A 14,421-nucleotide genomic window follows, 5' to 3' on the forward strand; every position below is an offset into this window, starting at 1 on the left:
TTTGATAGAAGTCATTGATTCTCTCTATTATAGTCATACATAAAAAACGATTAAGGGTACAGATTCTAACATATTACTATTGTGCAGGCTTGCCCAAGTTTCCGGAGTACATACACAGTCATTAATTTCATTGTTGTGAATTATTTGTTTTTCTCCTAAGAGACATAGGAGCTAAAGATGTGTTTGACAGAAAAATAGCAGTGACAATAAAAGAGTCTAATTGTAAACAAAACAGCTTGTTTCGTTTGTTCAGCTGTTAGTGCCCACTGCCATGTGTTGTGTGATGAGTGAGTCTTGAATATTCCTCAATGCCTCACCCAGCAAGTAACACACACTCCATCAGCTCAATGCAAGGCATTTAGTAACCAAACACTGTCTTTTCCACAGACCATCTTATACTTTCTAAAATATTTTAATCCCTTCTACCATAAAATCTATTTTACATCCTAATCTAATGAAGTCAGATTGGGCAGAATTTCTGATTGGAAATCCAAGCTCTAGCTTTTGCTGTGGAAATCATTATTGACCAGAATTCTGACTGGGAATTCAGACCGATTGACAGGCATGCCTTTCAGCCAAGTAGGGAATACTCCAGATCAAGCCCTATGCCTACATAAGGAGTCTTAAGGAATCTCCAGTTTTTCTACAGAGACCATTAGGAAAATCGTATTTCAGATCTTGTAGGCTTTGCTTGGGCATTGCTGATGTGCGGGAAGGTGGAAGGTTTTATTGGGAAGTAGATGGAGGGAAGAGGGTGCACGCTAGCTCCTCCTACCCCACAGGTTACACTCTTACATCCGTAGTGGGCTACACCTAGCTTGTTGTCTTTCCTGATGTCTAGGAAACGAAGATTAAGACTACAGAGCAGGACAAATATGGGGTTCCCAATCTCATCAATGTATTGAATTAGACAACCTGCCATACAGGAAATGATTGGCTGCTTGCACCCTTTTCTGTTGTGATATTGCTGGGACTACTTTGTGTATCCAAGAACTACTTTGTATGGCTGTGTATATAAGTGATGGGTGTGATTAGGCGGTCACTCTGGATCCAGGCAGCCTTGGAATAAACAGCCTGGAGTACAAGCTGCACCATGATAACATCTTAAACATGTGCACTCGTGGTCCTTCCAGAGTCACAAACAAAGGTACAACAGGTACCATACCACGAAGTACAACATGGTGGCAGCGGTTTGGGTGTTTAGCCTAGAAAAGGAAAACAACAAAAACCCCAAGAAAAGAAGGTTAACAAAAAGGAACCCAGCAAAAAGGTTAACAGGAAGATAAGATAGAGCCCTGAAGAACGAAAAAAGTTTCCCGCTCGGTAAGGGGCCAATATATGTAGGTATACTTACCTGTTCAGTAGTCAGCGGCGAGCTGCCGACGTGACGCTGCAAGCTGCTGAGGGCGGTGTGTGAAGGCCCACATCGCGCCCCAGCACCTGTGCAGGCCCGAGATTAGGAGCCTGCGACTGCTTCGCGGGGGAGAGACCGGAGGCGACCGGGAGACCCGACACCCACGGAGGTGTGCGGTGACCGGTAAGACCGACACCCACGGAGGTGTGCGGCGACCGGTAAGACCGACACCCACGGAGGTGTGCGGCGACCGGGGGAGGCCGACACCCACGGAGGTGTGCGGCGACCGGGAGAGCCCCAGGGGAGGCCGACACCCACGGAGGTGTGCGGCGACCGGAGGAGACCGACACCCACGGAGGTGTGCGGCAACCGAGGGGGTCGGCGACCGGAGGGACCGACCACCCGCGTAGGTGCGGTGGCCGGTAAGGCCGATGCACTACATACTCACCCGGGCGCGTCGACCGTAGAGTCGGGACGGCCCTGGGCCCGAGGCAGCGGCAGCGCGTTCGAATTGCGCGGCAGCTGCCGGGAGCACCTGTGGGCGGGGCCGGGGAGCACCTGTGGGCGGGGCCAGCGTGCAGCGGCAGCGCGTTCGAAAAGTTGAGCATTAGCTGCCGGGGAGCACCTGTGGGCGGGGCCGGCGCGCACTGCAGCAGAGGCGCGATCGCACCGCGATTACAGCAGTGGGAGCCCAGCAGTGCCAGCCCAGCAGTGGGAGCCCAGCAGTGCCAGCCCAGCAGTGGGAGCCCAGCAGTGCCAGCCCAGCAGTGGGAGCCCAGCAGTGCCAGCCCAGCAGTGGGAGCCCAGCAGTGCAAGCCCAGCAGTGGGAGCCCAGCAGTGCCAGCCCAGCAGTGGGAGCCCAGCAGTGCCAGCCCAGCAGTGGGAGCCCAGCAGTGCCAGCCCAGCAGTGGGAGCCCAGCAGTGGGAGCCCAGCAGTGCCAGCCCAGCAGTGGGAGCCCAGCAGTGCCAGCCCAGCAGTGCCAGCCCAGCAGTGGGAGCCCAGCAGTGCCAGCCCAGCAGTGGGAGCCCAGCAGTGCCAGCCCAGCAGTGCCAGCCCAGCAGTGCCAGCCCAGCAGTGGGAGCCCAGCAGTGCCAGCCCAGCAGTGGGAGGCCAGCAGTGGCAGGCAAATCATGGTGGTGGAGCATCTAGAGCCTACACTACGTTTGATCTACACAGCACGTCTTCTTGAGGGGAAGATATGGAACAAAATGAATATTTTGTGTTTAATGACCTGTGTAGTGATCTGTGCACTGAAAGCTTAATGTATTATATTTGATGCTTTTGTATATATGTATATATCTGTGGAGTGACCACACGGAGTGAGTGACCACACAGAGTGAGTGACCACCCAGAGATGAGTGACCACACGGAGATGAGTGACCACACGGAGTGAGTGACCACCCGGCGATGAGTGAAATTCCGCAGAGGAGTGACCACCATGATGGCGAAAAAAGCAATTGTGTTTAATTGTGTTTAGTTGTGCTATTGGTTTTGTTTGCAAAAAGCAATGGTGTTTTGGTTTTGTTTGTTAAATATATTTTAGCCCTCGAATGGTAAAGAAAACAATTTTATATAAGACAAGGGGGATGTTGTAATATATAAGACAAGGGGGATGTTGTGATATTGCTGGGACTACTTTGTGTATCCAAGAACTACTTTGTATGGCTGTGTATATAAGTGATGGGTGTGATTAGACGGTCACTCTGGATCCAGGCGGCCTTGGAATAAACAGCCTGGAGTTAAGCTCCACCATGATAACATCATAATCATGTGTACTCGTGGTCCTTCCAGAGTCACAACAAAGGTACAACAAGTACCGGACCACGAAGTACAACATTTTCCACCTCTGTGAAACTTGGACTAGGTGAACTGCCATTGGATTTGAGGCGCTTGAAGTTTTAAAAATTCACTTCACCCTAATCAAGGTTCAAGGTTAAGGTTTCAAGGTCAGTTTATTGTCACATGAATGAATTAAGGTACAGTGAAATTCGAATTACCATACAGCCATACTAAAAAAATGCAACAAAACACACACCTACATAAAAGTTAACATAAACATCCACCACAGCGGATTCCCCATGTTCCTCACTGTGATGGAAGGCAATACAGTCTAATCTTCTTTTCCTTTTATTCTTCCGTGGTCAGGGCAGTCGAACTATTCGCAGTCGGGGCAATCGAAGCTCCCGCAGCCGGCTGTCAAAGCCTCCATGTTGGGGTGATCGAAGCTCCCGCGTCGGGGCGGTCGGAGCACCTGCGGCTTAGAGTTCTCGAAGTCAGTCTCTGACTAGAAACCGCGGGCTCCATGATGTTAAAGTCCCGCAGACTCCCACGGTAGAGCTCAGAGATCGATCTCCAGCAAAGACCGCCAACCCCTCGATGTTAGGCCGCAGTGCGGACGGAGATACAATACAGAAAAAAAGTTGCATCTCCGTCGAGGTATGAGATTAGAAAAAGTTTCCTCCAACTTCCCCCCCCCCCCCCCCACCCCTCGCATAAAACAAGCTAAAGAACACTAAAAACATACATTTAACACATACAAACAAACAACAAAAGAAGGAAGGGACCAACAAATTGTTGGCGAGGCAGCCATTGCTGGCGCCACCTGCCAAATGCCCAGAGATGATGTTTCCACTCATGGCAGAGTCCAGGACCAGAGGCCATAGCCTCAGAATAAAAGGACATAGCTTTAGCAAGGAGATGAGAATGAATTTCTTTCGTCAGAGGGTGGTGAATCTGTGGATTGTCACAGAAGGCCGTGGAGGCCAAATCAATGAATATTTTTAAGGCAAAGAAAGATAGTTTCTTGAATAGTATGGGTGTCAGGGGTTATGGGGAGAAGGCAGGAGAATGGGGTTGAGAGGGAAAGATAGATTAGCCATGACGGTGTATGGCAGAGTAGACTTGATGGGCCGCATGGCCTGTTTCTGCTGCTATCATTTATGAACATGAAGGCTGGAGAATGGGGTTGAGAGGCAAAGATAGATAAACCATGATTGATTGGCGGAATAGACTTGATGGGCCGAATGGCCTGTCTGCTCCTTGAACCTATGAACTAATGAACATAAACAATTAGATTAACTTATCATTCACCCCTTGATTCTTCTTCAACCACTATTTTTGCTCTGGCATTCTATCTTGCCACATCCTAGAAAAGGGGAATCCTCTCTTTTATCTTTGATTTGTTCCAACTAAACTTCTTACTTCAGGCCTCGGCAGCCAGTGGGGACAGTGAGGATTGGCTGACATTTTTGAGTACCTTTTTTGAATTGCTTCTTAATCCTTCGCTCGAATGGAAAGATACTCAATTTATGCAGCACTACCTGATAGAGCGGAGATTGATGGGTAATTGATGGGAGGAGTTGGCTGCGCCTAACGGCTGCGGCTCTCTGGCAGTCTGTTGTCTTTTTTTCTTTTTTTTTTGTTTGTGTCGGTGTTGGGATGGTTTTTGTTTCTGTTTTTGGCTGTGTATGTGTGGTGGGGGTGTGTGGTGGGGGGGTGGGGTGGGGTGGGGGGGTGGGGTGGGGTGGGGGGGTGGGGCGGGGGGAAACCTTTATTTTATTAGGTCTCTTCCCCGGGGCGTGGCTCGGCTGCGGGCCTTAACATTGCCGGCGCAGCTCGGCTGCGGGACGTTTCAGTGCCCGGTGCGGCTCGGCTGCGGGCCTTAACATCGCCGGCGCAGCTCGGCCGCGGGACGTTTCAGTGCCCGGTGCGGCTCGGCCGCTGGACTTAACATCGCCCGGTGCGGCCGCGGGACGTTTCAGTGCCCGGTGCGGCTCGGCCGCGGGACGTTTCAGTGCCCGGTGCGGCTCGGCCGCGGGACGTTTCAATGCCCGGTGCGGCTTGGCCGCTGGACTTAACATCGCCCGGTGTGGCCGCGGGACGTTTCAGTGCCCGGTGCGGCTTGGCCGCTGGACTTAACATCGTCAGCGCTGTTCGGCCGCGGGACGTTTCAGTGCCCGGTGCGGCTCGGCCGTTGGACTTAACATCGCCCGGTGTGGCCGCGGGACGTTTCGGTGCCCGGGGCGGCTCGGCCGGGGGGCCTTCCATCCCCTTGCGGGGGCTGTGCGTGTCGTTTGCCTCGGTAGGGGTCGAGCTGCCTGTCCGTGGGTGCGGGGGGAAGAGAGGGGAAGTTTTGTTGCCTCCATCACAGTGAGGGGGTGTTTGGAGTCACTGTGATGGATGTTTGTGTTGGGGTCGGGTATCCTGTGTTCTTTTCTTTTTTGCTGTATTTTGTGTGACTGCTGAAATTTCGCTCGGTGTTGTGCCGAGTGACAATAAAGTGTTGTTATGTTGTTATGTTATGTTATTAGTAAGGGTTTCAGAGAGAAGGCTGGAGGACGGGGTTGAGAGAAAATGTAGGTCAGCCATGGTCGAATGGAGGGGAAGACGATGGGCCGAATGGCCTAATTCTGCTCAGATATCTTATGGTCTAATAAACTGTTAGTTCAGCCCAGAGAGGAGTTAGAAACAATTGCACCAGATATTTCCTCTAAACAAACAGCAGGTGGCACTCCAGGAAAAGGTATTGTTTACTTGTGCCACTGCAGTAATCAAGAAACTCATTCTCAGTCAAAAATGCTAAGTACGCTACAAAATAATGGCAATATGTTGTATTCAACATCCAGAAAACAGCTCCAAGCATATATAATGCTCTGCCATTACTAAACAGCATTTAATGCTACCAAAAAGGGATGAACTTCTCGGCAGTAATTGCTTCACAACCCAATGCAATCACAACTCCGCTTTCATGGAATGTTAGTCATAATCAGAGCACTGAAAAGGCACAATTTTTATTTTTAAATTCTCCCCACATTCTCATCAACTGCCCGCAGATTTAACTACCGACTCTCACAGTGGTAGTTGGCAATTTGCAGTGATCAATTATCCTACCAGGCTGCATTACTTTGGAATGTGGGAGGAAACTGGTAGTACCTAAAGGAGAACATGCAAACTCCACACACACTGAGTCTCTGGCTTTTGGAGGCAGTGGCTTTACTAGCTGCAACACTGTGCCACGCATAAATATTTAAATAAAATCAAACCAATAACTTAGCCATTTGGTGAACTCACTAATCTAGTTAATCAATTTTGACAAGTTGACCTTGATATTGGCTAAGAATCCTCTGTAGGTGAGGAAAATTAATTCCTCGTCTCCTTGAACAACTTCCAATCGATCTTGCTCCTTGTAATTTGCAAGTACTGCACAGTCAATTATCATTCTTGTTTTGTGGACACTGGAAAATCTAGGTAAATTGAGAATAGATTTTATCACAGCATGGTCCAGTAAAAGGCAATGAGATAATGACTAAATAATCTGTTCATAATCAAGGTGGTTAAGTGATAAATGTTGGCCAGGTTATGAGGAAGAAATCCCTTACTATTCTTTATTCACAAAATGCTGGAGTAACTCAGCAGGTCAGGCAGCATCTCAGGAGAGAAGGAATGGGTGACGTTTCTGGTCGAGACCCTTCTTCAGACTCCCTTACTATTCTTTAATCATTGCCAGGTGATCTTTTATGTCTGCCTAATAAAACAGAAAATGCCCTTGATCTCTTGAGCTGTTAGCATTTGGACTAATTTTCCATGTGAGAAAAGACTTGACTGATGGCCTTATAGACTACATCAACAACACCGACCTCGTTGACACACTTAGTTATCTCCTAGAAAAATGCAATCAAATTCGTTTCACTGGATCTCCCCTTAACAAAGATATGTTCACTATCCCTGATTAATCCCTGCCTCTCTAAATGTAGATTAATCCTCTCACGCAGGCTTTTATTCCAATAGGTTTTCAACTTTCAGTCTGAAGAAGGGTTCCAACCCAAAACATCACCTGTTCCTTTTCTCCAGAGAAGTTGTCTGTCCCGTTGAGTTGCTCCAGTATTTTGTGTCTATCACAGTATCAACCAGCATCTGCAGTTCTTTCCTACACTCTCTATCATTGATGTTAGACTTACCAGCCTGTAATTTCAATGCTTATCCCTTTCTTGAATAAAGATACCATAGTCGGTTCTGATGAAGGGCCTTCAATCTGAAATCTTCTATTTCCACAGATGCTGCCTGACCTGCTGAGTTTTTCCTGCATTTTGTGTTTTTATGTATGGCTGTGACGTTGTCTGCAGCTATGGAGTGCTGTCAGTGATATTACATCTGAGTCAAAATAAACTAAAATCAAAATGTTGGGAAAATTCAGGTCACTCAAACTTTAATTCGCCATCTCTCTTGTATTCTGATCTGCCAATCCCTTGGTTCCTGCACTATTCTAAAAATGTCCAATGTAAGCTGGAAAAACAGCACCTTGTCTTCCATCCTGGTACTTTGCAGCCTTCTAGACTCAATAATAAATTTAACTATTTCAGCTAACTCTGTTTCTCTGATTGGCAATGGCCAATTCAGCTTTACGTTATCTATCTGCAGAATTAATTTGGTTCGTCTTCTTCCATGACTCTGGCTGAACTACTAGGCATTTTCTACATCTCTAACCTACATTTCATGGCTCATAATTGTCAATTTGTTTGTTCTCTCTTTCTCTGACAACTCCCATTTATATAAGAACACAGACAGCTTCATCAACACCATGTCAACAACCACAACTTCTCCCTATCAGAAACAAAAGGACACAAACTCAGCAGGCCAGGCAGCATCTCTGGAGAACATGGATAGGTGACGTTTCGGGTCGAGAACCTTCTTCAGACCCATCGGAGACATATGCTTTATCTGATCCATACCTCCCCTATCATCTGTGAAATGTAAAATTAACTTTTTTTTCCCCTCTTCTCAGTTTTTTAAAAAGTTTTTTGTGATTCTATTATGTTAGAATACAGTAAATAGTGATTCACTGATTTAGTGAACAGGCCCTTCGGCCCACTGATTCCGCGCTGACCAGCGATCCCTGAACATTAACACTATCCAACACACACTAGGGACAATTTACACATATGCCAAGCCAATTAACCTACATACCTGTACGTCTTTGGAGTGTGGGAGGAAACCGTAGATCTCGGAGAAAACCCATGCGGTCACGAGGAGAACATACAAACTCCGTACAGACAGCACCCGTAGTCGGGATCGAAACCGGGTCTTCGGCGCTGCAAGCACTGTAAGGCAGCAACTCTACCACTGTGCCACCGTGCTGCCCCAACTTCTACTGAAGTAACTGCACTTTTAATACTGGAATATTGTACATTTATTAAACATGTGGCAATTTTAGTAGGTAGACTCCAACAGTATGGTGCCTGAAGAAAACGCAGCCTATATACATCCAACTGGGATGATGACTGGAAAAGTTTGACAGCAAATCAACAGGACACCGATTAGAAGTGTACATCCCATTAGGAAACACGCAATACAACTAGGGTGGCACGGTGGTAGAGCTGCTATCTCACAGCACCAGGGTCCCAACAGCTGCTGAATTGATTGGAATGTTAGATCTTCTTTAAGGAGGAGATGTTATGTGTCACCAACACAACACAAGTTTGTAATGAACATATGTTTTCATTATATATATGAACAATAGAGTTTATGAAGCCAAAGGCTGATGCTTAAGTGCGACAAAAACATGATAATGAGAAGTAAAGTTTTATAAATGGGAAAAGGGAAGTGGCTGCTTTTATTTTACTAGAGACATGTGTGCAAAAATATTTTATATATTGAGGTAATTCCCTGGAGCCGACTGAATTATAATTCAGTTCAAAACTCAAAGCACGAATGCCTGCCAGTTATTTGTCATAAATCTTCGGAATATTGGGCTCAGCAAAATGTTCACTATTAAATGCCTTAATATTGAAATAACAGATGAATATTAAATATGCTAAATAATCTTATTGATATCTTTCCAGGTGCTTACCCAAGATCACAAGGTTAATGGCAGATTTCAAATCATACTCTCCTGCATTTTTCACTTTGCATGTGTACAGTCCAGAATCTGTTGCCTGCAGGGAAGAAATTTTGATGGAAGCATCGCCCATCAGGTAATCTGCTGCAAAGGAGATTCTCCCTCTCTGCTTTGCACTTACGTTCTCATACACAGACCCCGATGAGTAAGTGATCACCTGTGAATCAAACAGAATGGAAATTGATGTAATGGCAACATTCAAAACATAGAATGAGACCCTATATTTGGAGATGTTTGACATGTTTGGGTCTCTCTTGGATATTCTTTAGGATTCAGTAGTCTTATAATCCAATGGAGATTAGACCTGTCTTACTGTAATCTTCCAAGTTGGAACTCTACCACTATCCGATTATATCTCCGCCCACTCAAAACCAAAGATATGAAATGGGGTAGGATGCTGGTTTACACCGAAGATAGATACAAAAAGCTGGAGTAACTCAGCGGGACAGGCAGCATTTCTGGATAGAAGGAATCGGTGATGTTTCAGGTCGAGACCCTGCTTCAGACTGAGAGGGGAGAGGGAGACACAGATATAGATGGGTAAGGTGTGAAAATGAGAGATCAAAGGGGATGCAGTTCAAGGAAAATATAGAATAGATCAAATGATTTTGTTCCACAGAATAATTTCCTACATCAAATCCCATTTTTTTCTCATCATATCCCCATCAATTCCCCCCAGATTATATCATTCACTTACTCAGTAAGGGTAATTTGCAGTCACCAATTAACCTGGCACAGATTTAGTTTATGGGAGAAAACAGACTGTGTGGGAAATAACCGATGTGGTCACTGGGAGAACCTGCAAACTCCACATAGATAGCACCTGAAATCAAGATTAGACCCTTGGTTGTTGGAGCATCAAGGCAACAGCTCTACTCGCTATGCAATTTTGACACCCGTATCCTGGTGATTCTCTTCTGCGCCCTCTCCTAAGCTTCCACATCCTTCCTGTAATGCGACCTGAACTGCACACAATGCTCTAAATGTGGCCTGACCAAAGTTTATACAGCTGCAACATGACTTCATGACTTTTTTACTCAACGTGCCAACCTAAGAAAGCATACATGCTGTATGTCTTTTTTGCCAGCCTATCTATTTGTGGTGTGTAGGACGGAAAGGCAGATACTGGTTTACACCGAAGATAGTCACAAAGTGCTGGAGTAACTCAGCGGAACAGGCAGCATCTCTGGAGAGAAGGAATGGGTGATATTTCTGGTCGAGAACCTTCCTCAGACTGAGGGTCAGGGGAGAGGGAGCCAAGAGATACGGAAGGGCAAGGTGTGACACGACAGATCAAAGCACATGATGATTGTAAACGTAGATTGTGTTGGCACTTTCAGGGACCTATGAACATGCACCCAAGATCACTCTGTACATCTTGTACATCAGTGCTTCTAAGTGCCCTGCCATTTACTATATATATTCCTCTGACATTTTACCTTCCAAAATGCAACATCTCATACCTGTCTGGATTAAACTGCATCTGCCACTTCTCTGCCCATATTTGTTGCTGGTCTGTAGACTTCTGAAACCTTTCACTTTCTTTCTAACCATCCACAACTTTGGCAATGTTTGTGTCTGCAAACTTACTAATATCCCAAACCACAGAGATCCCAGCACTGCCCCTCAGGAACACCACTGGTCAGAGATCTCCAGTCAGAATAAAACTTCTCCACTTCTATCCACTGTCTTTTTTAGCTGAGCCAATTCTGAGTCCAATCTGGCACGTCCCCATGGATCCCAGATGCCCTTGATCTCTGGATCAGTCTACCATGAGGGATTTTGTCAATCGCTTTACAACAAAATCACTGAGGATACTCAGAGAAAGATAGATCACTTGGACTTCAGTAAACTAAGCTTAGTAAGAGGAAGAGTCACCAAATAGTTCCTGAAGCAAATGACCAGCTGATCTAACCCTAACCACAACCCTACCTCAGCAACGATCTTCTGTGGACTTTGGTTGCATCTTCGTGCATCAGTTTTACGCTATTATAGTCTGGTTACCCAGTATTACTTTAATCTAGTTTGGTTTTGTTTAGAGGTACAGTGTGGAAACAGGCCTTTTGGCCCACCGAGTTCATGCCGACCAGCAATCCCCATTACATTAGCACACACTACACACTAGGGACAATTTACAATTTTTACCAAAGCCAATTAACCTACAAACCTGTACATCTTAGGAGTGTTGAAGCACCCAGAGAAAACCTGCGCAGTCATGGGGAGAATCTACAAAATCCATACAGACAGCACCCATAGTCAAGATCAAACCTAGGACTCTAGGCAGGAGCTCTATCCTTGTGCCACTGTGCTGCCCAAATACCATAATAAACAATACCATGTTATTAATTACTGTTTAATAAAGTATGGTATTGGTGATTTTTGTATATTTGTTTGCTGGGTTATTGCATTAATGGCATTATTGTATATTTATTTGTTGTATTATTGTTGCAAGTAAAAATTTCATTGTTCCATTTTCGATGCATATGAAAATTATGCACGCCTATGAATAAAATTAAGAATATGTGATCCATTTTTTATAATATTGCTATTGTGTTACCATCATTGCATTCTGCTTTCATCAAGGTCTTATAATCCCCCACAAGCTCTCACAATGGCAAATTTAAATAATTTAGTTTAACACATGTTAATGTATTTTGACAGTCCAATGTCTTTAGATAAAAATGCTATGAATCAGAATGTGAAAATAATCAATAAATTTACATAGTGTGCAATGGATAACTAAGTTCCATAATGGCCAACATTTTGGACATTCAGATATTGCCAAAACAAAAGAATAATCCTTGTGTGAAGCTGCAGAAATGATCCTAAACTCATGAATTGAAGGAATCCACAGGGAATGCAATGTTAATCATGTTGCTACTGCTTCACCACAGGATATTTCATGTTTTAATGCATCCTTTTCAAAGGCACCTCCCACTGATTCAAGCCTTCAGAAAATGTAACATGTTTGAAAGTGATTTGTAATTGGACCATCTGTGCACAGAATATTTCCATGAATTACTTTTTTCACTGCCTTGGATTTCCGTCTGGAACAGTGGTAGTAACACTGATGATCACACATATTGATGACAGTGATCAGTACAGTCACTTTATCTTGGTGTCAATAATTTCCCTGGCCACTTAATGTGACTTCCACGCCAGTCATGCATAAGATGACATCATTCTCTCCTCTACAATCCTTTGTAATGTCACACAGCTCAAACATATCATACTTTCATAAACTGTTGCCAGGGGGTTTCTTGGAGTAGTTTCCAGTCCCTTCATTTTTCCAAACTTACCTGCTCTCTTTGAGACTCCAGGCTCCCTACACACTGTACTGACCCATACCTAAGGCCCCAATGTCCATGTAACTCCTGTCCAAATACAGCCTTGATAGTCATGCAATTCCACCACCCCACCACGCACCAATGGCTGAGAATCCTCCATCGCTGCAGAGAAGAAGGTCATCTTAATTGGCAAAGTCAGACTTCCTTTGACCTGTCCTTGGCCAATTAGGAATTCTAAATCAACCTCCTGAAGGGCGACACAGTGGCACAGCGGTAGAGTTGCTGCCTTACAGAGCCAGAGACCCAGGTTCGATCCTGACCTTGGGGGCTGTCTTTACAGAGTTTGTACATTCTCCCTGTGACTGCATGGGATTTCTCCAGGTGCTCCAGTTTCCTCCCACACTCCAAAGACGTACAGGTTTGTAGGTTAATTGGCTTGTGTAAATTGTAAATTGTCCCTAATTTGTAGGATAATGTTAGTGATCGCTAGTCGGTGTGGACTCGGTGGGCTAAAGGGCCTTTTGCTACGCTGTATCTCTAAAGTTCAAAGTCTAAAGGTGTAACTGCTTTCTGGCTCAAAATATGCAGATAATTCTTCCTCTTCTTTTATGTCACTACCTCATTCTCCATCTCATCAGCTCTGAGCCAAATTTCCTCACATTACAGAGATTTACTTCTGCAGTAAGTCTTGGCAACACATATCTCTTCATAAAATTCCATACACTGTATGTAGCTTCCACAATACCACCCCTTCTAATCTTGTTTTGTATATTTTAAGTTATAAAGTTTTATGTATTTAATTTTCTTGGTAAGATTTTATTATGTTTTACACGCAAAGTGAACTAACTGGTTTAAATATTTATCATGAAAGATTCATGTGAAGCAGCGGTGGAATTTGACCAAGTATTTATACAGTATTAAAGATTGCATGGCATTGAATAATAGTTATTTTCCCTAAATTAACATCAAATGTCTTAAATATACTGCAAATGAAAAAAATACAAGTCAGGTGATTCCTTTAAAAAACTGAATAAGTATCAAAGCAACGGAAATTGGCTAAATCAAGTATTATCTGATGATCGCATTGCATGCAAAACACCGGAGACACAGGTTCGATCCTGACTACGGGTGCTGCACTGTAAGGAGTTTGTACGTTCTCCCCGTGACCTGCGTGGGTTTTCTCCGAGATCTTCGGTTTCCTCCCACACTCCAAAGACGTACAGGTATGTAGGTTAATTGGCTGGGTAAATGTAAAAATTGTCCCTAGTGGGTGTAGGATAGTGTTAATGTACGGGGATCACTGGGCGGCACGGACTTGGAGGGCCGAAAAGGCCTGTTTCCGGCTGTAGATATATGATATGATATGATGATAGCTTTTCCTCAATACATGGCGCAATAATACACTTAAGCCTAATATCATGAGGGGGAATGGATTAGAAGGTCAGGGGCAAGATGGAGAAGGGTGACGAAAAGGTCATGTGTCACTCTGGTAGAATTACAGAGAATGTGCAAGATCTATCAAAAATCACTACCTATCCAAAACACAAAAAGAAGTCCTTGATATGCTGATTAATAGTTTAGTTTAGTTTAGTTTAGAGATACAGCATGGAAACAGGCCCTTCAGCCCACCGAGTCTGCACTGACCAGCAATCCCTGCACATTAATACTATCCCACACACAACTCGGGACAATTTACATTTATGTCAAGTCACTTCCCCTACAAACCTGCACATCGTTGGAGTCATAAGGTCATAAGATCTAGGAACAGAATTAGAAACATAGAAACATAGAAAATAGGTGCAGGAGTAGGCCACTCGGCCCTTTGAGCCAGCACCGCCATTCAATATGATCATGGCTGATCATTCAAATCAATACCCCATTCCTA

The 14,421-nt window shown here is 45.0% G+C and overlaps 1 protein-coding gene across 1 annotated transcript in view; it reads right to left on the reverse strand.

Annotated features, from left to right (window-relative positions):
- The window catches only part of clmpa (CXADR like membrane protein a), a 90,389-nt gene that overhangs the window by 13,694 nt on the left and 62,274 nt on the right, over positions 1 to 14,421 (reverse strand). Inside the window, exon 3 of the mRNA XM_078426846.1 lies at positions 9,202 to 9,406. Coding sequence (XP_078282972.1) covers positions 9,202 to 9,406 — 205 coding nt within the window. The remainder of the gene's footprint in view (positions 1 to 9,201; positions 9,407 to 14,421) is intronic.

Source organism: Rhinoraja longicauda, chromosome 32, assembly GCF_053455715.1.
Source record: "Rhinoraja longicauda isolate Sanriku21f chromosome 32, sRhiLon1.1, whole genome shotgun sequence".
Lineage (NCBI taxonomy): Eukaryota > Metazoa > Chordata > Chondrichthyes > Rajiformes > Arhynchobatidae > Rhinoraja > Rhinoraja longicauda.